At 60.6% G+C, this 25,827-nt stretch overlaps 2 protein-coding genes across 2 annotated transcripts; one reads left to right on the top strand and one right to left on the bottom strand.

The window, feature by feature from the left end:
• Positions 1-1,480: 1,480 nt before the first annotated feature.
• BESB_076340 (uncharacterized protein) lies at positions 1,481-8,536 on the bottom strand (the record flags this gene model as incomplete). Its single annotated transcript, XM_029365995.1, has 4 exons — positions 1,481-4,584; positions 4,750-6,759; positions 7,166-7,492; positions 7,765-8,536. The coding sequence occupies 4 exons, from the start codon at positions 8,534-8,536 to the stop codon at positions 1,481-1,483; spliced, it is 6,213 nt and encodes a 2,070-aa protein (XP_029217426.1).
• Positions 8,537-13,684: 5,148 nt separating this feature from the next.
• On the top strand, positions 13,685-25,612 carry BESB_076350 (pyruvate carboxylase; the record flags this gene model as incomplete). Its single annotated transcript, XM_029365996.1, has 16 exons — positions 13,685-14,483; positions 14,809-15,089; positions 15,816-16,419; positions 17,035-17,331; positions 18,068-18,281; positions 18,808-19,011; positions 19,513-19,765; positions 20,433-20,582; positions 21,179-21,314; positions 21,862-22,022; positions 22,163-22,346; positions 22,756-23,013; positions 23,653-23,869; positions 24,484-24,589; positions 24,840-24,998; positions 25,484-25,612. 16 exons carry the CDS (start codon positions 13,685-13,687, stop codon positions 25,610-25,612), a joined length of 4,152 nt encoding a protein of 1,383 aa, XP_029217427.1.
• Between the last annotated feature and the right edge of the window lie 215 nt (positions 25,613-25,827).

Consider the following 25,827-nt stretch of genomic DNA (forward strand, 5'->3'; position numbering starts at 1 on the left):
AGACGAAACGGCCGAAGAAAAAAAGTAGACAGACCAGACAAACAGACGAAAGCGAGCACAGACTGAACAGAAAAAGGCGGAAAGAAGCTCCAGCTGCGAAAGACATAGAACAGAAAAGTTTTCGGAACACTTGTGGCTGCCTCAACAGCAAGAAACTACGCACCGTGGACGGTGAACAACCAGAAAAAAAAGACGATCGTCTTTTGTAAGGGCGTCTTCTCTACTGAGAGCCGTGCCCCTGCCTCTCGCGTCTTGAGACGACTGGGAAAACACCGAAGAGAAAAGAAAGGAAAACAACTGGAGAAAAGAGAAACAAAAAGACTTCCGCGACGCAGATTGATATATGTTTGGCTAAGAAATTCCCTTCAACGGACGTGAGTAGCGTGAGCAAAAGAAGCGAAACGTGAATGCTTGCAGCAGGAAACACGCAAGCACCGGAATCTCGACCCTCTCAAGTCCTGAAAAAAAAAAAAAAACCACCTCCGCGAGCGGCTCTTACGCCCCTCTGAAGCGCGACAATACATAGACATATGTAAATGAGTGAACAGACATGCGAATGGAGGTGAACCTATACAACTTCCTCTTGCGCTAGGGTAGGAAGTCGCGGAGTCGTCTGTATTTCTCTCCATATGTTTTCCGCCTACGGACGCGTGGGAAACCGGCTAGGCTCCCCTCCCCTTGTTCGAAACGCGAGGAAACCCAGCTCTGCAAAATCTGAAGTGCCTCCGGCAAGACGAATCTTTCCGTTGCCAGCGAGTCTTCTAAGTGTCTCTTCCAGGCTCCCTCTTGATCTCTTGTCCTGTCTCCCTCATTGAGGGCAGCGCCCCTTCCCCCCGTCTCTGTCTCTCTCCGCACTCCGGCCTTTTTCCTCTTAAATTTGCGCGTCCGCGGTGTGTCAATTCCTTCTTGTGAGTGTTGAACCGCGAGCTGTGAGACTTCGAGCCTCGCCGATTATGAGGGATTAGGGCCCCTGGCGGCAACACCACACCTGTATGCTCGCTCTCTCTTTGTCTACCTCCCGTTTTTTGTCTCGAAAACCTGAGAAGCCGCCGCGGAGATGGCTGAGAAAGCGCACCCGCAATTGAGAAAATGCGCATGTCTCGACCTGCTTGCGCCTTCTGCCTTTTCCTCAAGAAGAGAAGGCACTGACCCTTGGACCTGTCTCGTCTAGACTCCCAGTGCATGGGATAACCAAACCCAAACTGTCTCGTGGAAATCCAACGGCCTTCCTGCCTTTCTCCGGTGCAGGAGAGGAGGCTGTGCGCGTCCTTCCGCTACGTGGAGCGACTCTCCGCCCCCCTCCCCCCGGCGCCCGAAGCCAAAACTTGCGCACGCGCGGAACTGGAGCCACACGCCATCTCTACACACTTCTCATAGCTCGCATGCGAAGAGCCCTGTAAAAACTCCACAGGACGAGAATGGAGGTCGCGCCACGGCCCTTCCCTTTCCCCCCATCGCAGTTCTCCACGGCCCCACTTCTTCAAATGAGGCCGCGGCTCTTCGCCAGTTGCCACTGGACTCGCTCTCTGGCGCTCGCCCAGGGTCTCTGGCTTTCCCCAGCAGTCGATTTTTTCGCTTTCTTCTCGCCGCGCTTCTTGTCGCTGTCGCTGCGTCCTCCGCCGCGGCGACTGCCGGCGCTTCCGCTTCGGCGCCGTTCTGCGGCGGGCGGAAGCGACGCGCCCCCGGAGGCATTCTTGCGCGCGTAAGGGAAGAGACAGGCTGACGAGGGCACGCCGACCGTCCCGGTCTCCACCACTACCCCGTAGGCGGGGCTCGGCTCGGAGTGCTGAGCAGATGAGGCTGCCGCGGAAGGCGACGCGCCCGCGGAGGGGAGAGAGGTCGCAGACGAAGAGAGAGTCGCGGGGGGAATGGAGCTCAAGGAGACAGACGGCAGGAGGCACGCGGCCGCGCGCTGCTCGCGGCCGCGACTCTCGAGCGTTGCCTGACGGTTCCCACTCTCCTCGGAGGGCGGGAAGGACGCCGCGGCGCCCTGCTCGCCTGCGCGGAGACTCCTGCGACGCCCTGCATTCTGCGCGTCCTCGTACCCCTCGAGATCGCCGTAGGAGGGCAGGGGACGCGAGGCCCGGCTCGCAGTGTCCGCAGGCACTTTCGCCTCGTCCTCCTCAGGTCGCGCAAACAATCCTGACTCCCGCTCGTGGCGCAGGCTGCCGCTCGCTGGGCGCCCGGCGCCCGCGGCCTCCGCATGCACCACACCAGGCGCCGCGCCGGCGCCGCCGGTCGCGGCGACTGGCGCCAGTTGAGTTCCAGCAGCTGGGCGGTGGCTCTTGGGGAGGCGGTGGCGTCTGTCGCCCGGCGGAAAGACGACGGGTCGCGGGACTTTGAACTCGCCCGCGGCGTGCGTGGACGCCTGCTGCGGCGCCCGGCTTCCTGTCGCCTTCCCGGGAGCGCAAATCGGCACGAAGGAGCCTGCTTCGTCCAGGCGCGCGCGGCGCAGAGGCCGCTGCCCGCCCCGGCCCTCCACGGCGCCACCTGCCGGAGCGACGCCGGCACCACGCCCCGCAGGGGGACGCGGCGAAGAAGAGAGAGACGTCGAAAAGGCGCGCTCCTGGCGCGTCACAGGCATTCCGGAGGCGGCACCTCCGCCGCCGACCCCGGAGAAGTGTCCAGCTCCAGCCGCAGCTGCTGCGTGCGCAGAGACGAAGACTACCCGATTGCAGTGACTGCCGCCGTCCGCTCTGCCCGTGTTCGACGCGCACGGAAATGCGTTGGCAGTCTCCACATCGATGGGGGGAACGGCGCCGCCGCTGGAGCCCTGTGCGCTCATCGCCATGCCACCCTCGCCCCCTCGGCCTCTCTCGACCTGGGAAGTGACGCCGCCTAAGGCTCCACTGCTGGTCGGCGCGTGCAGCGGAAAGGCGTGTGAGGCTGCCGAGGTTCCCTGCTGGCTTCCATTGGCTCCCTGCGCCGCGGGAATGCCCTTCTTCGAGTGGTGGCGGTGGTGGTGTCTCCGTCGCCCGCGGCTGCTGCCGTGCTGCTGCGCGGCGACGGCGTGCAAGGCGCCACCGGCTCCTGCGCCCCCTGTCCCCGCAGCGGTCGCGGTGCCGGGCGCGCCGCCTCCGACCGGGCAGGACGACGAGGACGACGAAGACGCCACGAGAGGGAAGGCGGGTGGGGACAGCGGAAATGCGGAGGCCGAAGACGACGGCGACGCCGAGATACCCACCACGGCTGCAGTTGATGAGGACGACCTGCCTCGCTTCTTGTGCTGGCGACGCTGGTGGCGGTGGTGGCTCCCGCTGCCTCGCTCTCGCGGATTCTGGCTACTCTGCTGAGGTCCCACTGCCGCCGCGGCAGCTCCTCGACCCCCCTCCGGCGCTGGAGAGGGCGAGACCGAGGGCAGCGACAGCGAGAAACTCTCCGCCCCTCGACTCGCAGCTGCAGCTCCCGCACCGAGTCCGCCGAAGCCAGAGGCAGCGGGCACAGCGAGATGCGCAAGAGACGCAGACGGCGTCCCGCCTCCTAGAGAAAGAGCGCCATGTCCTCCGCCTGGCTGAGAGGGGAAAGCGCCTTCTCCAGCGCCGGGCGCATGCGACGCGCGCAAACTCCCTGGAAAATGGAAATGCGAAGACGACGCCCCCCCACCTTTCTTTGCGTAGTGGTGAGCAGGGGGAACGGCGCGGGAAGAGATCTGTGGCGGCGATGCAGCATTCTGCGCTTGCGCGAGAAGCCGTTTCTGCATCTCCTTGTGCTGCTTCCTCTGTCTGCGCGAGTTGTTCGCGTGCCAGCGATTGGCACGTGGCCTCACGCACACCGGCTTTCCATCGGAGGTCATCAAGCCATACCACATGTCTGACGGATTCGCGCACAAGTTGATGTGCTTGTTGTCGTCTCTGCATTTGTGGTTCACAGTCCCTTTGGTGCTCTCCTCGCTGCTCGCCTGACTCCCGCTCGAGGCGCAGTCGTCCTCTTGGCCCCCGGGGCCTCGACTCACGTCGCCTCGCCTCTCTACCTGTGCAGCAGAAGCGTGGAAGGGAAACGGAGAGAGGAGGGTGAGGTCGCTTCCCGCCCCGCGCCCAGACTGTCTCCCGTCTCCGCCGTCGCGGGCGCGCAGCCGCTGTGCGGCGGGCGCGGCCGCGTCTCCTCGTTCCCGCCGAGCGCTCGCGAGCTCTTCGCACGTAACTCCAGAGGGCAGTAAGAGATCCGCGCCTCGCACCGACGCCATCGCGAGCGACGGGAGATGGAAGTTCGCAGGCGCCAGCGGCGGAGTCGACTGGTCGCCGTCGACGAGCTTCTCGCCGCCATCCGCTCCTTGATGCTGCGTAGAGCCGCGGCACGAAGAGACGAGGCCCTCCGCGCGCTGGAAGGCCGCACACCGGCGTCTTCCTTCACCCGACTGCTCGCGGAGTGCCTCCGCGCGACGCTTGACCAACCAGAAGAAGTCTTCGTCGTCCTTCTCGCGGGAAGCCCCCAAAGCGAGCGAGCCAGTCGCCCCGGCAGGCAAGCGGAGAGACGAAGAGGAGGTCGTTGCCGAGGGCGCCGAGCCGCGAAACGCGACGTGCGCTGAGGCAGAACTGCCGCTTCCTAGCGAAAGCGACGGGAAGGCTGTCGATGGAGAACCCACGCCTGCAGACAAAAAACACCACGCGCGGCGCGCACCGTCTACAGGCCCTGTGCCGTGAACCTTCACTACCAGACCGAGGAAAATTTGTGTCTACGCTCTGAGAGGAAAAAGCTGGATGCGGAGCTGATGCAATTTGTTAGTATCTGGCAGACACGGGCAAGCCTTACTTGCAGCGCTCATTTCCTCCAGCTGCAGAAGGACCTCGGCTGTGAGTCTCACGGCACACGAGTTTGTCGATTCGCCTCTGCCTCGGTGCCGCTGGTTCACGCCACGGCCACGCGACCCCGACGGCTGCTTTCCGCCTCTCCCAGATTGCTGCTCGCCTTTTCTTCTCGCAGCGCTGCTGTGGCGACTGCGGCTCGCAGTTTTCTGTCTTCTACTGTGGCCTCGCCCTGCGGGCTGGCCTGAAGGCACCTCGAGAAATGCTGTCCCCTGCATGCCGCCCTCTCCCCCGACCGCGGTCGTCTCTCCTGGAATCGGTCCCTGGGGTTGGGCTCCACCACAGTTGAGCAACGCCCCCTCATCCTGTGTCGGCTTTCCAGAGCCTCTGGGTGCCTCAGCGCACTCCTCAGCTCTCTCCGCGAGGTCTTCTTGGTCGCTGTCAAAGTCCTTCGCTCGCTTCTTCGAGGGCGCGCACAGAGGAGATGAAGACGACACGGAGCTGAAAAGGCGAACAGACGACGACGCGGACGTAGTCAAGACGCGGACGTAGTGGGACTGGTCTGGCGTCCCGGGACGCGCAGCAGAGGCCATCGAGAGGAGACACGAGGAAAGCGAAAACGAGGCAGTGACTTCCTCTTCGCACTCGAGCATCAAGCCCTCCGCTTCCGCGCCTTCGCCAGCGATCTCGCCGTCCCGAATGGCACCAGTCTTCCCTGCCTCGAGCGCAGCTCCACACGCAGTGTCAGGCTCTCGCTCGGGGCCTCGGCGCGTCTCACCGCAAGCTCGGAAGTCCCTCGTCCTTCCGGTCGCGGCTACGCCCCCAGCGACGCCGGGGCTTTCGTTGCTCTCCCCCCAATCAAGGTCGCGTCTCCTTCGTCCTGCGCCACGGGAGTCGTCCCCGCGGCGCGACGCCGAAAAGTCGCGGACAGGATATAGATGCGCCGACGCATGCAGACTGTGGTGCGAGCCGGAGCCTCGGGATCTGCCGCGGTGCGCGCTAGACACCGCCGCCGGAGAGAGAGCACCGGCGCCTTCAGCGAAAAGCGCCTGTGGCGCGGAGGCTGCACATCCCACAGCTTGGTAGCCTTGGTACCCATGGCGGTAGGGCGGCCTCTCGCGCCCTGCAGCAGCAGCAGCGCCGCCTCCTCCTAAAGAAGAAAGCTGTCTCTGCTGTTGCACGCCGCCTCGAACCCCGCCGAGCAGCTGATGGTGGAGACCATCGGAGACCCCACCACCATTCCCTCCTCGTCCCCTTCGCTCGGCGCCCGCGCCACGAGACGCGCGAGAGGCTCTGCGGTCTGGGCTCCGGGTCGCGAGCACGCTGCCTGCAGAGACCTCCTGGCTGCCTCCGCCCGACGACAGCTGCTCCGCCCCCTCCGCCCACGCGCTGGAGCACATCGAGAGGCGGCTGCTCGCGCCGCAGCCAGAGGACGCCTCGTAGCTGCCCGCGAAACTGACCGAAGACGGCGCCAACGGCGAGGGGACTTCGGAGACACTGCCCGCCCCGCCACACGGGTCTCCAATCGACGTGCTGCCCACGCTCGCCGCACAGGAACCCACGTGCTGCTGCGAAAGCGCCGGCGGAGACCGGTCGCGGCGCGCAGGCGACGACGCTTGGAGAGCGAAGTCCGCGTCTTTTGTCGGCCTGTAGACGAGTTCGCCGGCTTCTGCTGTCACACACTGCACACGCTCTGGTGCGCGCCGAGACACTCCTTGAGCGTCACCGGATGTACAGCCGGAAACTGCGTCAGACGCGTCGCTAGTGAGTCTGTCCTCGCCTGCGACGACACACTGTTCTACCGGAGTCAACACTTGGTTGCCGCAGGTCGGCGTCCTCGCGGCAGTCTCGGCCGCGTGGCGCCCCGGAGACACACACGCGGGCCGTCGCCTCGAGCGCGAACGGACGGACGGAGACACGCCCGACTCTCCGCGGGGCGAAGCTTCGGCAGACAGGCGCACCGCTTCCAAGTGAGTAGAAGAGGAGACAGACAACCCCGCGAGATGACGCGAGACCCCTGATCAGGCAGAAAGGCGTAGAACAGCCAGAGGGACACGCATCGAGCGCCGGAGCGAACAGTGGCCTAGGGCAGGCCACCGCCTGTGCTACATATGAACTACCTACGATGAATGCCTCATGGACGAACCTAGGCTAGCCTAGGCGAAGTGACCATGCAAGCGTCTTGAAACTATCTATACAGACACGCACACTCAGATGCAAGAAGTCGCGCGCCCACGGATGCGGAGACTGTCCAGCATCGTTCCCTAGTTCGATAGCTGTTGACTAACTATACACGCGGGAAGCGCAGCGACGCAGAGGCTCCTTGCGCTTGTAAGCTCGAGCCACAGCGAACTGCCGTGCGTTCACAGAGGACGCGGCGCCAATCCCTCCACGCTCTCCTCCTTCTTGTTCGCAGATGATACCTGCGCGAGAGGAGGCGGTGTGCATCAAGAAATCCTCAGCGGTGAAGTCACCAGCGGGGGAAGCCGAGACGGTTGAGAGATTTTCGTCTTCTTCTTCCTGCGCTCCGCGACGGGGCAAGGCCTCTAGCAACGGCGCATGCGCCTCGTGCGCCTCGAGAGGTGACAAAAACGCCCCCTCTTGAACGAGAGACTCTTTCACAGCAACTTTCTTGTAGCGTTGAGAACTCAGGCGCAAGCGGAACGGAGAACTCGTCGCGTTTGCATGTCGTGCCTCGCGCGGCGGAGAAGCGACAGATGAGACCGCTTCGTTCGCCGTTTCAAGGACGCCTACGCACGCGCAAGAAGAAACGTGGCGCACGAGGGTCTCAAGATCGCACGCTTGAGTGTGCGACGCTGCCCAAATTGGCGCCTCAAACTTATGCCTACCAGCCGCGCCTCAACGCCCTCACACGCAGGGGGGGGGGGGGGGCCGGAGGGAGACACAAACAAGCGACGAGAAGACATGTGACCGCAATCGCAAGAGCTGCCGCCAGCTACCTGGGATTCCCGAAACACGCGAGCGCACGAGGGGAGAGCAGGTAGTGACCAGCAGTTCTTACGTGATCCTGCGTCGGCTCCCTCCACGCGGACTTCACCGAAGAGATTCATCGACGCGTCCTGTGAGGCGGCCGCAGCCTCTAGGGTCTCTGGTTTCTGACCCATTTCCCGCTCAACACGCTGGGCGAAGCTGTCGAATCCCGCGCGCGTTCCCTCCCGCATCTCCCCCGCGTCGATCCCCTCGGGACGCGCCACCGGCAGGCTCGGAACTCCTAACACATCGTGTCGCGTTTCCTCCATCGCAAACGCCGCGACACACGCGAGGGCGACCCCCGCCTCCGCGTTCCTGCCCTTTTCTCCTTCCTCCACGGAGGGGGAGCCCTCCGCTACGGGGGCACAGCCGATGCGGCGAAAGTGTCCGCCGCCATCCTGGCAGTCTTTCGCCCAGAAAGCAGGAGCGAGGCCCTCCTCCTGTAAACCAGATGCAGAGGCGTCAGGGGGACTGAGGTCGGAGACGGAGAGACGACCTGCACTGTCGAGGTCGGCCGCCCCCAGAGAGAGCGAGTGCGAAAGCGTAGAGCAGGTGGTGGAGGCGGCGTCGCCGCCAGGTTGGTGGGGAAAGGATTTCTCCTCGGAGTTGGGAGGGCGAAAAGGAGTGAGGTAGTCAGGCGATGACACACGCTGCACAGGGGGAGAGATCCCGCTACTGTTGGGCAAGGCTTCAGAACACCACGCAGTCGAGAGAGGCACAGACGGCTCAGATGCGCTACAAACAAGAGGACTGAAAACTGTATGCACACTGGATGAGGCCCGACTTTCCAGCTGATCTCCCATCGCAGCGGACGAGCGGCACGATTGAGGAGGCGGTTGCCTGGAAGGCACCTGGGACTGCCTGAAGCCCGGAACAGAGGGAACGCCTCACAGCGTCCTTTCGCTCTCCCAGCGGCCGCCGCGTCACATCCAGCACCGAACAGGTGCGCGAGCTGAGACACCCTCTCGATGGCTCTCCTCGACAGCTCGAAGCTACTCAATCCGGCAACGTGGACGCATGCGGAGACAGAGACGCGCAGAGACTGTCAAACGGGGAGTCTCGCCAGCGGGTTTAACGAATGCGACGCTGACTGCAACGCGTACCGTTCCGACAAGCAACGTATCGCACGAAAGCCCGACAGAAAAACGGCGGCAGCCCTTCTACGAACGTCTTGGGCGATGCTGCATCATAAAAATTGCGCGCACGGAAAAGGCCGGCCACCACACCAAGCGAAGTAGAACAGGTCAAAAGCACGGCTCTGCTCCGCACTACACAGCAGCCAGAACGCAGCCGCCACGAGTGGCTAACCTGAAAACGGATGAAAACACTCGTACGGGGACGTGAGCCACACTCCGTCACTGCCCAGACACGATATGGGTCCTTTTCTGTAAACCCCGAGGGAGTCTCGGAAAACTAAACGTGAACAGATCAAGGAACTAACGAGACATGCATGTTGCTGAATAAAAGATAAGGATAAAATGTTGATGCTACTGTTTCGTCGGGTAAGCTTGCAGGGGCAGCCACCCACGGGCACGCGTGAGCCGCGGGCAGACTATGGCAAGGGTGATGGTCCCCGGACGCAGAAGAGAAAGACTGAAATGGAGGCGCGGAAGGAAAATTCCAGACATACACGTCTAGACGCTTACAGCTGTTATGCTCTGGAGGGACTTGGTGAAAGATTCCAGCGGCGCAGGAAACAGCTTCCTTCACGGAAGTTCGCCTCCTTCAAGAAGATGCTGGGATGCGCGTCGTCGTAAACGATGGGGAGACAAGAAAAAGAGCACAACTCCGGGCGTACGAAGCATGCAGAGTACCAAACAAGGGGGAACATTACCGTCCAGTGTTTCCCGTTACTCTTCCAAGAAGAAAGCGACGGAGGCTTCCATGGAAATCTGACTTTCCGAGGGGGAGCAGTGGAGAGCGACGACCGTTCTGGCGCAGAGCGATGGCGCAGCCTAGTACGAGGCGAAGGACAACGAAAAACGACGAAGGCGGGACGAAACCAGGAAAGGTTGTGAAGAGCGGAATACGGCAGCTGCCCGGCGCGCGCAAAAATCCACTCAAAAAGAAAGTCACGCTCGCCAGAAAAAACTCCACTGCCCGCGAAAGCCTCCACCTGTCACTGCTGCTCCTCAAAAACTGCGCACAGGCCACTACGGACTGCCGCGCCACCGCGCTCATGCATGGAACCACCTCTGCTGGAGCGCGTAGCGCTCTACGAGAGCCAACTCCCCCCCACTGGGAGGGGGAGGGGAACGCTGACAGCAGGGGAGACGCCAGCCCACCTTTTCGCCGCGCGTTTGTCGGAACTGTAACGTAGCCAAATGCCCATGTGTACCCGCCAAGGGACAACGAACGGCAGGATGGAGTCCAGGTTTGGCAGTTGTCCGAGGTAACGTCTGGCGCATGTGCGGAGCGGGAAAACGCATGAACTTTTCTGCGCTCTGGGCCGATATGGCGCTTTTCTCCAACGGTCAGCTGGCCCCAGACCAATTAACGCTGCAATGGCGCGGTGCGGATAAGGAGGCCTCCCGGAGACGCAGCGTAAAGCCGGGTCACGCGCTACGATACTCGCTTTTCCAGGATCTGTCGCCAGCCGCGTCCCGCAGCCCACACGTCGCCCTGAGTTGCTTGCTCGTGACGCGAGCGGTGAGCTTAGAGATAGAGCTTGTTACAGAGCCGACTTTATCGAGCGACGCACATCAGTCCAGCAGTGCCCACACCGCCTGAAAAGCAGCTTACTCTTCGAATCAAGGCTGGCTAGAGCGGTCACGTGTCCTCGCCACCAGGACGCAACTGTGCTTCTCACAAGGCTCCCCACCTTTACAGCAGCAGCACCCCATATAGGCAAACGATAAGAACAAGCCTAAATACCGTAAATCCCAGACGTGCGGCCGGTCGCCCCAGTGACCCTGGGCATACGTAGAAACGGGAGACAATTGGACGAATACGCCAAGTCTAACAAACTGCCACGAATTCTCTTCACCTCTAAAATGCGCAAGCCTACTGTCAATCGTAGACGGTAGACGCATACTCGACGCCTGGCGAAATCTGCAGGAGGCCGCTACTGAGGCAGGGTCAACCAGATCGAGCGAACGCGGGGCTTGGTCACCGCGCATACCTAAACTAGAGGAGGGTAGGTCCACTCTGTTACGACTCAGGGCCGCCGCCGGACGCGACCCAGTGTGGTCAGGGGTCGCACTTACCGTAGTCGCCTAGCAAACACATGATGAAATATTTGCTGGCAATCTGATGCGCAGGCGCCACCGTGTGCGCGTAACAGAGGCGGCTTATGAGACGAACGCCGGCGTGAGCTCTGGCGCCGCCCGCCAGTGGGCCCGAAGCAGCCACGTACCAAGGATGGTCAACCACGCCACTGAATTCCTACGAGTGAAACTAGTGCGCTGTCGAGCAAGACTGTTTGTCAAGATTCAATCGGAGTGTCATCACTTAATCTCTGGCGGTAGGCTCTTGAGCTGGAGGGTCTCCCGGAGGCATCTGTAAAGCAGCGAGTATCCAGGGCGCATTCGAGATTCCGGGAACCCCGCCAGCCCGGTTTTGCGAACGTCAAGAATGAAGCAGGCGGACCCGCTGCACTACGGAAACGTGTGCCTACCCGATATTGCATTCACGTGAGACTCTGCTTCTCTTCGTTGCAATTTGCTCGCTGAAAGAGTCCGTGACAGCCCTTGGTGCGTCTCGACGGCTTGCCTAGATATTCGCTTTTCATTGGGAGGCTTGTACCACTGCAAGTCTTGGAAATACTAGCCACGGTCGCTGGTGGTTGTCTGTCGAGCGTAGGCCTGCCATTGCGCGACGGCATCGCCTCGTAACATGCTCAACACAGATGACGGACTTCGACAGGGATCTTGGCTAAGCTAGTGTCTCACGCAGGCGGTTGGAGTAACCCTTTTGTTGATGAGAAGGCTCTATTCCGCGTTATCACAGGATACTCTCGACACAGTCTATGTTTCGTAACAGAAGTCCCCGTTTCTCGGAACCACGATTCCGCAGCCTCTCTAGCTCAGCTTTTGCGTTGACCTGATAAATGTGCACGTTCGTTCGTGTCAACCAGGAAAAAGGGCGAATGGCGTATACCTTGTTTGCCGATCTTCACGTGAGCTAACCAGTTACAAGAAACCCCGAAGAAACTGTTTGATATGCCACGAGCCACGCGATCCGGTGGTGGACCGCAACGCTTACCGTTTCCGTCCTTAGCCTTCTGCGGCAGAGAGAAGTTGGAGTGTGGATGCACATGTGCTGACATGTAGCTGCATGAGCGATGCGAACTTGCAAGAACACCGTTTTACAAGTTTTAGGACGCCGCCGTTGCCGGCTCTCACCTTGTTTCTGCGTCGGAGTGCACGTCGCGACCTGAAACGTTAGTGCCGCAGGTATATGCCACCACGCCAGATTCTCACTTAGTTGACGGGTGGAGCGCTGCTGGAATGATGTCGCCGGATGTCGAGGTCAGGTAACTCCGTCGCGATCGCTCCCCATCTCGGCAGCCCAGGACTCGCTTCACCTCGGGATTCCCGCTGAAGGTTGCCGTCGGCCGAAGAAGTGGAGAGTTTGGGCCCTTCTGCGGCGGCTTAAATACCGTTGGTTTGCTCAGCCGGGTTGCCCGCGATGGATCTTCCCTCAGTATGCACTCCGTAATGTCGCTGCGATCTCTCGGGAGCTCTCCGCTCCGCGCTGACTTAATCAAGATTTGCTCAACTTAACGGGGGCAGAAATCTGCTCGCAGCCATACTCATCACGTGCGACGGCTGGGAGACGAGAAGCTGTTGTGCCTAGTCTCTGATTTCCCGAGTCGTCCCTCCACAGGTCTACCGGAAGACGTTGCACATCCATTTGACAGCGGGCACGACCCCTCTGTCTCCTTGCCAGGGACGCTGGCGGCCCTGGGAGGAAACTACGGGAGCCGATGCCGTGTTCCTGGCGAGCCACGGATCACTTCCAATTCCGACCTCTGATGGCAGACACGCGGTTCTTTCTGCGCATTCTCATCACCTTTATTATGTTCTTGCTCTCCAAAAACAAGTCAGCATCTTCAGAGCATCCAAGGGCCCTCCCGGCGCGGACGGCCTCACGGTTCACCCTTGTCTTGTTTGTCCTCGAGTTCCCTTGCCGGGGAGCCTCCACCCCACACATCCTGAAGGCCTGTGAGCCGCATTAAAAAGGCCGTCATCTTCTGATTTTTGAGTTTTTCGACTGCCTCTGCAACTGCCCTCGGCTCTGCCGGCGATCTTCCCCTCGATCGCGACCGCGCGCTTCTCTGGCGCGCAAGCGACGCGCCAACAAGAGCACGCAGTTGTTCCGCACAGAGTCGCAAGGCGATTGCGCTGCAGCGCACCTAGGAAACGCTCGTGTGTGTAGCTTTCATTTCCGCTGCGCTTTAGCTGTGGAGGCTCATTCGGGCTCTTGACTGGTGCTGGGTGTGGTGGCGGCGGCTGGAGAGGAGGACGTGCTAGTGCATGTTTCGTTTTTGAACAGGTGACTCAAGGTCAACGAGGGCTTTCGTGAACGGCGAGGCGGCTGCGCTTCGCAACTACTGCCGTTTTTCTTCGACTTGCATTTAAGGCATTCGTTTTGCTAATGGAAAGCCGGAGGGAAGGTGGGACGAGGGCTGGAGGATGGGTGTTGTGCTTCTGAAGAAATCTTTCGCTCGAGGAGGGTCTCGAAGTAGCTGCGCTTTTTGGGCCCAAGCCTGACGGAAGGCGCGAGCTCTATCTCCCACGCTCTTGCCTTGACGTTATTCAGGGAATGTGCTCCCTCTCACACACAGCTTTGTTTTGCGGCTGAGGTAGCGTGAAAACATGGCGCCTTGGGCCCGGCCGCTGCCGATATGCAGGTTCTCGCTGCGGTTTGCAGAGGCTCGCCGCGCGCTGTGGGCTCCGAGAGGAGTTTCGTTTTCAGCCTCTGTCAGTCCATTCTCTTCACACGCACGGATGACGCCACTCCTTCGAATCGCCGGCGCATGGGCTCAGGACAACGCCGCGGTGTCTGTTGTCAGAGTCTCCAGCCATGAAGCCCTGCGCACGTTTTCTTCCCTTCAGACGGCGTCACGGACCGCTCGCGACCGCTCCTGGCGACTTCCGTTGCTGCCCGTCGCCGCAGGACATGCGGCGCCGCCTCTCCCATTTACCTTCTCCAAGCCGACTTCCTCGAACGGAGGCATACCGTGTGCTGCGTCTTCCACGCAGGGCTGCGCCGCGGGATGCCTCACGGCTTCTCCGTTAAATGGCTTCGGCGCAGTGTCGGGGGGCTCTCGACGCTACCCGGGGCTGACAGCCAGGCCAAGCGCTTTCTCAAGAACTTCCCTGCCGCTGCTCTGCGTGCAGGCGCACAGACACTTTGCTTCGGAGTCGTCTTGCAGCGACGGCCGGCCCGCGGACTTCGGGGCTGCGGCAACGCCAGAGAGAGGCGCGGCACCGACGGGAGCAGAGGCTGGGGTAGCGCAGAAGAAAGGAGGGAAAGAGTGCACGTGGGAGAGGCGTGTTCGACCGATCAAGAAGTTGCTCGTGGCGAATCGAGGCGAGATCGCCGTCCGCGTCCACCGCGCATGCAAGGAACTCGGCATCACCAGCGTCGGCATCTACTCCCAAGAAGACTCCCTGTCGCTTCACCGGCAAGTTTTCGACGAAAGCTACCTTGTGGGCAAGGGCCTGTCGCCCGTCGCAGCGTACCTCCACTATCCGGATATCATTGACGTCGCGCTCAAATGCAATGTCGACGCCATTCACCCTGGTGAGCAGACGGAACCAGCACCTGGCCTCCCGCAGCTCTCTTCGCGCGCTCCTTCCTTCGACTGGCGCCGCCGTCCTGCACTGAGAGGCGACGAATCGCGTCAGACGACGAATCGGAGGCGAGCGGATGGTGTTATGGCGACTGGTGTCAACTTCAGCAAAGCGGCGGATTCAGCCGTCACGTCGCTTGTGCGAGCTCTGTCTTTCACTCCGAAAGGGAACGACGACACGAAGGCCGCCGCTGTCTAGCCTGAGCGGCCGGAGCGTTCGACCACCTGCTGAGCGACATCCCGCCGCGCTGTTGTTTTGCCTTCTCGCACTTGCAGGCTACGGCTTCCTCTCGGAGAACGCAGAGTTCGCAGCTGCGGTGGAGGACGCGGGCATCATGCTCGTGGGACCTCCTCCCGAAGTCATTCGCCGTATGGGAGACAAAGTGGAAGCGAGGACGGCGGCCGAGCTCGCGGGAGTGCAGGCCGTTCCAGGCACGAGCACGCCTGTGACCAGCCTCGAAGAAGCCGCGGATTTCTGCAAACAAATTGGCTTTCCCGTCATGCTCAAGGCCGCCTACGGGGGTGGAGGCCGCGGCATGCGACGAGTGTTTCGCGAGGTAGGCGCGGATGGAGGGAGTCTAACAGACTCACGCCGCCTCCCTCCCTCGTGTCTCCATCTTGCAGAGTTGCGTCGAGTCCCTGGGAACGTGCGAGGGAACGCCATCCCATGCAGAATGACGTTCTGGTGCGCGCAGCCTGGGCATCCGAAGCATTCTATACTAGTATTAAGTGGTGCAGCAAAAGGTGAACGCATACGTTCAGATTCGTAAAGAAGAAGCAGCCCCGGACAAGGCTCCCGCAACGCACTAAGTTGAATGAAAAACGAACCCGCACATGTGCACAACTGTATATGCTGGCTCTATCATCTATATATAGAGAGAGACATGCATTTATATATATATATATGCATGCATGTGGTCCCCTCTCTATAGGGGATGTTGCAGCACGCTGCGTATGCGATGTGTGCACGTGTGCGTGTGGGAATTGGAGGCGTCCATCGTCGCGCAGACAGAGCGCACTTTGTAGTCACGTGGAGCAGCAGGCAGAAGCACAGTGATGGCGCATTCGCACGGACGGAGGCGTCAAACGGAGGCGTCTCCTCTCTCCGCGGTTCCTCTGAGCGAGTTTCGTGTTTTTCCTTCTCGCGTTTCCCGCCCGTCTCCCCCCTCCCTCTCGCCCGGTGTTTCTCCTTCCTCTTTTTCTGCGTGTCTCTCCTTCGTCCGCATCTCGTGCGGTGGTGAGCGTCTTTCTTGTCGGTCTCGGTGACTTTCGTTGCGCTGCAGGAGGATCTGAGGGAGGCATTTGAGCGCGCGACGAGCGAGGCGAAGGCGGCATTTGGGAACGGGGCGATGTTCATCGAGAAGCTCGTTCAGCACGGCGTGCACATCGAAGTGCAAATCATGGGAGACCACTACGGGAACGTCATCCACTTCCACGAGCGCGACTGCACTGTGCAGCGGCGGCACCAGAAAGTGATTGAAATCGCGCCCGCACCGTTCCTTCACCACGCGCTGCGCGAGCGCATCCTCGCGGACGCCGTCAGACTCGCCGAGTCTGTCAACTACCAGAACGCAGGCACAGTGGAGTTCCTTGTCGAGGGCGACCAGCACTACTTCATCGAGGTCAACGCGCGGCTCCAAGTGGAGCACACCGTCTCGGAGGAGATCACCGGCGTCGACCTCGTCAAGACGCAACTCGCAGTCCGCCAGGGTTGCGCACTCGAGGAGCTCGGCGTCTCGCAAGAGAAAGTCGACGCGGCCGTCCAAACCGACCCGCTCACGGGGCAGCGTGGTCCAGTAGCCATCCAGTGCAGAATCACCACCGAAGACAGCCAGAGGAATTTCCAGCCGTCCACAGGGCGCATCGACGTGTACCAGCCCTCTACAGGTGAGAGGAAAGGCGGAGTCGACGGCTGAAGAAGCCGCGCTCGAAGCGGAGGCGCCTCGACGGCGCGCCGAGCGAAGCGCGAGCATGCGAGACAGCGCGGACAAACGACGCGAAGAATGGGCCTTTTCCACCCCCGGAGGATTGTCCTGCGTCGAAGCTGAACGGTGCTCAGGCCACCAACACAGACCTTTAAGGTGCTTGTGCATGCACGCACGCGCCAGACGGTATGCGCGTCCGAGTCGTTCTCTCAGTTTGCAGGGTTGCGGGGGGCAGGGAGGGGGTGCTCCACGGACTCATTCTCTAACAACACGTGCCTGGCTGTCTGCGGCGCTTCTATTCGGCTTCACCCGCCCCGCGCTCTACGCGTCTTCGACCAGGCGGTTCTTCAAATCCTGGAAGCGCTCCGCTCCGCTACGGCATTCACATACATATATATATATATATACATATTTATGCATATATATGCGTACGTATGAGACTCCAGGATGCTGACACCTCTGTGTGCACACCGGGTCGTTCGTTTTCGGCTGCGTGCGGATCGCCGTCCGCTTCCACCGTGAGTGCACCGAACGCCTGCGAAAGACTTTCTCTCTCTTGCGTGCGCGCCCGTGGCAGGCCCAGGCATTCGCCTGGACGGCGCCATCGGGACTTCGGGCGCGGTGGTCACGCCGTTTTACGACTCGTTGCTGGTGAAGCTCATCGCAAAGGGCCAAGATTTTCCAGAGGCCGTCGCGCGCGCCACGCGCGCTCTGCGAGAGACAAAGATTCGCGGCGTCACAACGAATATTCCATTCATTCTCAACGTGCTTCGACACCCCAAGTTCCTCAACGGAACTGCGACGACGCGCTTCGTTGACGAAAACAACGAGCTGCTCTTCTATGACCCCCTCGATATGTCGTCGCAAAACATCTGTAAGCGCATGCCGCTGCCGCAGCTGCGACAGAGGCACAAGAAACTCTGAATCGTGGAGCTGTGGCGGCGCGACAGCGTTCGGCTATGAAGAAGAGAAGAGCTGTGGCGCTTGGCGCTTCACGTCCGACGCGAAAGGACGTCATTTGTCGACATCACAACACGCATGGGAGGAGCTCGCAGAGCACTGCACATACCTCTAGTTCTGTGGATGCCGAGAACGCGGGTGCGACAAGTACGTATGCTCGCCTGCATATGTGGGCGTGGCAGAAGGCCTTGTGGAAGGTCTCTGAATATCTTACAACACGCACCAGAGTCTGCGACCTGAGAGTTCGTCTTCTGGGCTGTCGCTCCGCGCTTCAGATATCCACGCGCGGAGGCCGTCTTATTCTCCCCCGGGTCCTGTGCCTGCTCTCTGCGACGGACTCCCGCGCACAGGCGTATCGGTTGAGTTTCAGAAGGGACCTTTGGATTCCTGTTCCCACGCATCTTACCAGCGAGAGAAAACGACGTCTCAGCCGCCAGTGTGATGAGTCGCATCCAAGGTGGGGCGGTCATCTCTCAGACAGGACCACTTACCGCCTTTTGGGCGGAACGTGCGGTTTCTGCGAGATTCCGAGTTTCGCGCACCTAACAGTGACGCACATACCCGCGCCTCCTGGCGAGCGCGCAGGCATCTCTGCGGCGACAGGTTTCCTCTGCATGCGTTGGTTTTTCCATGTCTTTCCCGCCCTCTAGGCAAGTACCTCGCGACCGTCATTGTCAACGGCCCGCAGACGCAGCTGGTGAACGCCGACGCGCTGCCAGACAAGAAGAGCGCCACGCCGCCCCCGCTGCCTTCTTTCGTTCTCGAAAACGGCTCTTCGGTGCCCTCGGGCGCAGGCAGCCTCGCAGGAGCTCCAGACGACTTCGACTTGCGCCTAGTGGGCGCTGCATCGCAGGGTGCGCCTCGGTGAGTCTGACGGCTGAATACAGAGAGGTCTTCACACACATCTGCCCCTGCGTAGGCGTGTAGATGCGGGGTGTGGAGAGCGATGTGCGCCAGAGCAGAGACGCTAACTGCAGGCACGCGTGAAGCGCAGCAGCTGACCACGCACACGGAAAAATATAAATTGTGCTTGTGAATAGGCCGCGTGTGTGAAAAAGAGGCGCCTGAAAGGTATGCACGGGGAGCGACAATGCGCATGCATTTGCATCTGTGCGTGAAACCATAGATACATTTACGAGGACGGGCGGGCTGGAGCGTGAGGCGGGACGTCGCCGATTTGGAGGTGCGTCGTGGCGCGCGCACACCCGCAGGGGGTTTCTGGTCAAAGAGACGGCTCACCGGGTCCCTAAAATGCAGAACAATCTTGCCAGTTCCCCACTGACCTAACGCAGGTATGCCCCCGCATGTACATACACATGTATACCTGTGTGTGTGACGGTGAGTGTACGCGTGGCGTGGCAATTGCGTGGGTGCGATTTCCGCTTTGCAGAGGCTACAAGGCGCTGTTGGATGAGGTCGGGCCTCAGGACTTCGCCAAGGTGATTCGCATGGAGAAGCGTCTGCTGCTCTGCGACACGACGCTTCGAGACGCGCACCAGTCTCTACTCGCGACCCGCATGCGAACCTTCGACATGCTGAAGGTCGCGCCGGCGTACGGCCATCTTCTCTCCACGCTCTTCTCCATGGAATGCTGGTAAGCTGCTGTGTGCGGGGCGGAGACCTCGAAAAGGCTCTTCGCACAGTGTGCGTCGGCGGAGGGCGCCGGTCTTCAAATTAATAGATCTCCGCTCTCAGCGGATGTGCTGATTCTGGCGTCTCCTCCCGGTACTGGCACATGCGAACTTCCGTCTGTGTCTGCATGCATTCGCGGCCGCGCCTCCGCTGGGTATGTCTGCGTCAGTAGTCAACCGCTGGCTCCTTTCCCTCTCCCTCTGTGGGCGATTCCCGCCCTGCCTTGGCGCATCCTCCCTCAATCGTCTTCAGCGTAATAGTGAGGCAGGGCGCAGGCTGCCGAGACTACACAGTCGTTTATAATCAAATACGTATATGTATGTATATAAGATGTGTTTTCAGTAGATGTGCGCAGCTTCATGTGAGCGTCGCGACATGCGTGCTATCACGTAGGCAGCACCTGCACGGCGCAGCACAACCTTTCTGCTGCCTGTTTTTTGACTTTTCTTTTGTTTTTCCCTAGGGGCGGAGCGACATTCGACGTGGCGTACCGCTTTCTGCGCGAGTCTCCGTGGCGGCGGCTGGAGCTCCTTCGCGAGGCCGTTCCAAATATCCCTTTCCAAATGCTGCTGCGGGGCGCGAACGCGGTCGGCTACACAGCTTACCCCGATAATGCCGTGGAAAAATTTTGCTGCGAGGCCGTTAAGTATGGCATGGACGTCTTCCGCGTCTTCGATTCTCTCAACTACCTCGACAACTTGAAGCTCGGAATCGACGTAAGCCCCTGTGGCTCTCCTGCATAGGGCTGAGCGAAACCCAAACGGGGAGCAGAAAGCCAGAAAGCGAATATTCGACGGGCCTGAGCAGAACGAACTTAGCGGGCGGGGGCGGTCTGTCGAGGCCAAGCATCGCTGTTCGTCCACAAAACCGTTTTTCTCGTCGTTCTGTCCGTTTTAAATGTGCGCTGAGACCGCGTAGCTTCTTTTGAAGCGGCGCTCTGGCGCAGAATGCTCCCGAGGGAAGGGGCGTCTCTACCCGCATGCGGGGCTTCTGCGCGAGCGAGGACAGCTGGAAGCTCTTTTACCTTTCAGTGGATCTGTGGCGCGGTCGCTGCTGAAGCTCCATGCGGACTTTCTGTTCCTCCGGTGACATCCGAGGGCCTGCGGCTATGCTTCGTTGCCCGAGCAGCTCGTTTGTTTCTCTCGGTACACGCGGGTGCATTCGCGCAGCTGCAGGCGCCTGCGCGCGTCCTGTTTGTCCTCTCTGTGCGCCCTGGCGTGTAGACTTTGTAGACGCCCGGAGCTACAGCAATGGTGTATTCAGGTCTGTCGGTGAGAGCTGTATGAACAGTCCCACTCGGGAGAGAGGCTCGAGAGTTGCCGTCCGCGTTGCTGCGACGTGCAGATCGAGACTTATTCCGCCTATGTTTCTCGCGCGGTTCAGGCGGCGGGCGCAGCAGGCGGCGTCGTCGAGGCGGCCATGTCGTACACCGGCGACGTGGCTGACCCAGCGCGAAAGCCATACACGCTCGACTACTATCTCGATCTCGCCTCGCAGCTCGTGAAGACTAACTGCCACATCCTCTGTGTCAAGGTAAGCGCTTGGCGTCTGGCTGTCCGCAAGGATGACGCGCGCTTTCGAGGTCGCACTGCCCGGAGGCCCCCTGACTCGCCGCGAGACCCGCAGACGCGAGAGAAAGAGAAGCGTCCTCACTCTTCGCAGCTGCAGAGGTTTCGCGGCGACACCGTCTGCCGCTGCCTTCATTCTGCACAACAGACGCCTTCAGTGGATCAGTCGAAAACTTGACGGGTTGTAGACGTGTGTCCGCAGCGATTGGTGGCTGCATGGCGTTTCCTGCAGCGGGCTGCCGCGGTCTGGCCTCCTGAGCGAAGCTGCGAGGAGATCCGAGGATGTCTGAAGAGAATACGCATGCACCCAGGGAGGCCGGCGTGTTTCCGGCGTGTGGATCCGCGTGTTTTGGCTCGAGGACTTTCCGTTTTTCCGGACACCGCGGCGAGCCGCTTCTCTTCTGTGTTCGTCCACAGAGAGGAGGATCCACGTACTCGATCCAACACTTTTAGCTGTCTTAAGCAGTCCAGTGGGGTTTACTCGCGACCCGCGTGGATTCTCGGACAGGCGCGATGAGGTTTTTAAGATGTATCTTCGTGTGCGGGGTGGATGCTGCGTAGGACATGGCGGGTCTGCTGACACCGCCCTCGGCGCAGCTTCTGATTGGCTCGCTGCGGCGCGAATTTCCGGATATCCCCATCCACGTCCACACGCACGACACCGGCGGCTGCGGCGTCGCGTCCCTGCTGGCGGCAGGTTCGTCTGGCGTTCCGTTTGCTTCAAACTGTGCTGAGCGAGACGTGTCTGTTCTCTCTGCCTCATGCGTGGCGATGGCCTCACGCGTGCCTTGTCTGGTAAATATCTGCTTCCACCCGCATCGTCTCAGTCGCCGGGCGGCGCTCTTGGTTGCCGCTCGCCGTCTGTGCGCCTGCGGACGGTGGACGGCCCTCGCCTGTCTCTTGCGTCTCAGCCAGCTTTTCTCCCCCGTGGCGAACCCGCAGTCTGTTGTGGAATGCACGCTCGAGGTTGTGCCTCTTTTGGATCCTTTTTAAACGTTTGCTGTGTGGCTGGACGCGGCGGGAACAGTGTCGCACGTTTCAGGCCTGTGTGTGTCAAGCGAGGAACTGGATGGCGTATCTTGGCTTGCTCGCACACCAACTGTCTTCGTTGTGCAAAACTCATCAGAATTCGCCATTTGGACTCGCTCTGCACACGCTGTTTGACGCGCATGTATCCGCTCGAGGGTAACTTTGTGATGCTCACTGCGGGTCGTTAGCGTGCGGGCGGTTTGTTCTCGCTGCAGCGGACGCGGGAGCGGACATCGTGGACGTCGCGATAGATTCTCTCTCCGGTCTGACGTCGCAGCCGTGCATGGGCTCGCTTGTCTCTGCACTGCGGCATACTGTCCTTGACACGGGGCTCGACCTTCACGTCCTTTCGCAGTTCTCTGGCTACTTTGAGCAGGTGAGGCGACGGATGTGTCTCAAGCCTCTCTGTCGCCGCTGACCTCGCTGAGGCTGCGGAGTTCTAGCGGGCTGTGTACGCTGTTGTCGAAGAACGCCCAAGCTTTCCGCGAGGCTTCGGGGGGCATCCTTGCGGCTCAGGTCCGACGATTTTACGCACCGTTCGAGGCGACGGCGACCGTGAAGAACGTCAGCTCGGAGGTCTACGACCACGAAATCCCTGGCGGTCAGTACACAAACCTGCACATGCAGGCTTTCTCGCTAGGCATGTCAGACAAGTGGAGAGAGATCAAACGCGCCTACGTTATGGCTAGTCGGCTTCTCGGTGAGTCTCCTGCGCAGGACTCTCTGCTCAGGCGGGCGGGGAGGCGGCAGGGGAAGAGCGAGAAGCGGATACACAAGAAGTGACGGCGACATGCATCCGCTAGAGGCCTTGTGTTCACCTGGTTCGTCCCGACTTCCGTAGCTGGGGGCGGACTGCAAGCGTGTTTCGACTCGACGCTTTGGCCTGCATTTTCTTCTTGCGCATGCGTCTGTCCTGCTTCCCATGCATATGCGGTGATGCCGCTTCGCTCCCCTACGTGTTGAGAAACGTGCCTGGGTTGCTGCCGCGACGGCAGAGTGCGGCGGCAGGCAGCATTTGCTCGTGTGCCTGCGACGGCTGGTGCAGCTTTCATCCTGCGGCAGCGGGCTTCTCTTGCATGCGTTTGCCTGTGTTGTTCGCGTCGGCGCAGGCAACCCCCCAAAGGTGACGCCGAGCTCGAAGGTCGTGGGCGATATGGCGCAGTTCATGGTGCAGAACAACCTGGACGAAGAAGCCGTTTTGTCTCGCGCGGAGTCTCTCTCGTTTCCGTCGTCGGTCGTGGAGTACTTCCAGGGGCACATCGGTCAGCCGCCGTTCGGCTTTCCGGAGCCGCTGCGCACCAAAGTCCTCAAGGGCGCGCCGAAGATCGAAGGCCGACCCGGCGAAAGCCTCACCCCCGTCGACTGGAGTGAGCGGCTGAAGGCAAATACCAACACGCGCGACTCTCACCCGGATAGGCGCAGTCAGAGACACATCAACAATAGCTGTGGATGCAGGCGCCTCAGAACCAGGAGGCGCAGACAAGCCCCGTATTCTGAGGGAAGCGCCTTCTTCAGGGATCGAGCGCCATGCAGCACGCCGCGGCCGTGACTGGGGCCGGCGCAGGCTCGCACTCGTCTGCTGCTTCCCCTGGAGCAAATGCATCGCGAGGCGGGAGAACACCTGTGCGGTTGCTGTCCGTTTTCTGCGGCGCCGGCAGCTTTCTTGGGTGATTCTGCCTCGCGCCACCTCAGTAGCGTCTTACTCGAAAGGCGCCGCGTTACTCTGCGCGCGCAGTCACCCGCCAAGGGGCGAGGAAGACTTTCTGTGAAATACCTGTCTGGAGATCTTGCGCGGACGTAGCTTTGTGCAGATTTGTCGTAGTTCAACGGGGGCATCGCGAAGCCCTTCGAACATGTACAGAGAGATCCTCAGTGTGAGGCGATGCCTTCTAGCAGGCGTGACTATTCGCATGCAGTCACGGAGGGCGGGGCAAGCCTGTCGGCGTGCGTGGAGGCATTATTCTTACCGCTGTTTGGGGATTTGTTTGGTGTGTGGGGTCGCTCAGATATGGTTCGGGCGCAGCTGGAGAGCTCGCACGGGCGGAAGTTCCGCGAGTGCGACCTCGTGAGCAGCGTGCTGTATCCGGCGGTATTCGACGACTACCAGCAGTTTGTCAAGAACTTTGGAGACGTTTCGATGCTTCCCACAGCGCACTACTTCACCGGCATCCAGCCTGGAGAAACGGTCACTGTGCACATGGCTGGACGCGAAGTCACCATCAAGTGAGAATCCACCTGCTCGCTTGGAACTACAGGCTGCTTACATAAATACATGCATGTCGGCAGATAGATACATCAGACAAAATGAGAGACTGAGAGACCGATGCGTATGCGCATGTCTCAACGCTCGTATACGTGATACCAAGAGGGCATCTGTGCGCGAGGCAGGCAGTGAAGCTCTTGCGGCCGCAGAAATGCGGCGTACGAGGCACCATCATCGCAGAATACTTTTCTCCAGAGTGGTAGCTGTCGTGGTCTACTTGCGAGTAGGCAACACGAGGCACGACTTTACCTTTTTGCCGTTTTGCAGTTGTGCTCGTTCGTCTCAGTCACTCTCAGCCGCTCGCTACCGTCAACCAGAGCTCGCGAGTTGAATGACACCTGGGCTCAGCGCGACGGCCGGGGACGAGCCGCGCATCGCCCAGAATCGAGGCGAGTGCATATTTGCTTGGCCAAGAACCGCTATCTCTGTGGGGGGCTGACTGCCAGTCTGAATGGAGAGCGTGGCTGTGGAAACATGCATGCAAGACCTGTCAGCCGTGATGGAGGCGCGGAGACGAGCACGGCTGTGGGGATCGTGTGTGCTTGCTGCTTCACGGTTTTTCTGCTGTTCTCAGATACATCGCCAAAACGCACGTGCTGCCAGATGGAAGTCGCGACGTTTTCTTCGAAGTCCTGGGTATGCCTCGCACTGTGAATGTCGTCGATCTCAATGCCAGCAAGGTACGCGTGACCCTAGAGCCGCGGGCGCTTTTCTTCGCCCGGGAGAGCGGGCGACACGCAGCACCGCGCGGCGCCTCGACACGAGTCGCCCTCCTCCGCCTGCGGCGGACCTTCGGGCTCCGCTGGAGGCCGGTGCGATGGGTGCCTGGCGACGCCCATATCGCTCCCCTGCGGGAGCCCGCGGGTGTCGGCGAAAGTCGCGGCGAGGGAACCGGCAGCTGGAGGATTTTCGGTTGCTTTTGCGTCGCAGGACGTTGTTCGAAATGCTAAGGCCGATCTATCGGATCCGAAGCAAATCGCTTCGCCAATGCCTGGGAATCTGCTTCAGTACAAGGTGAAGGAAGGCCAAGCGATTCACAAGGGCGACCCGGTCGCCGTCATCACGGCAATGAAAATGGAAACTGTCGTGGTGAGTCCGCGGCCTGGGCAGAGAGGGCGGACTGGGCGTGCCTCGTCGTGCATACCGCAGCAGTCCACCCATCTAGATCTGTTTCAAGCTCGACTTAGGTATTGACTCGAAAATGAAGTTTTGGGTGTGCATGTGCGCACCGAGGGCATTCAAGAGGACGGCGGGGACGGGTTAACGATGCACCAGAGACGAACCTGGTGCAGAAACGCTTGTCGTCGTCATGTCATCTCGCTGACAGTAAAAAGTACAAACCCGAATGTGTAGGCCAGTACCCCGCCTTGGGTCTACGTGGTTCTCCTGGCAAATCTAGACTCGAACAGATTGCGAAGCCGCGGGCGCCGGTCACGTGTGAGCAAGATTGCATTGCCTTTTGGCGTGATGCACGCGCTTTCTGTCTCTGTGAAGGCGCAGTGCCTACAGCGGCATCGAGGTCACGCAGGCAACGTGTCGATGCATTTCGTCTTCGCGTTTTTCTGTCTCCTCAGGTGTCTCCAGTGGCAGGCACCGTCGGCGACTTCCTTGTGCGCGAAGGTGACCCTGTGCAGCAGGGTGACCTGCTAGCTAGAATTCAGCAAAGCGCCACGCCCCAGTGGCGTGAGTCGGCATCGTCCTAGAGCCACGGTCAAGCAGACTTCTCAACAGGGAATCGCACGGAAGGCCTCGACAGTACGGCCCATAAGGGGTTCAGTGCCCCCCGAAAGAGGGCACGCGGGCATTGCCGCTCTTCTTAACAGCATGGGATGTGAGGGGCTCCGCGCGGACTCCCTGCCCAGTCCTAACCAGGCGCTGCTCCAAGTACATCATTGCTACGTCTCATTGTATCCGCTAG

The sequence above is a fragment of the Besnoitia besnoiti genome, chromosome VII, assembly GCF_002563875.1.
Source record: "Besnoitia besnoiti strain Bb-Ger1 chromosome VII, whole genome shotgun sequence".
NCBI lineage: Eukaryota > Apicomplexa > Conoidasida > Eucoccidiorida > Sarcocystidae > Besnoitia > Besnoitia besnoiti.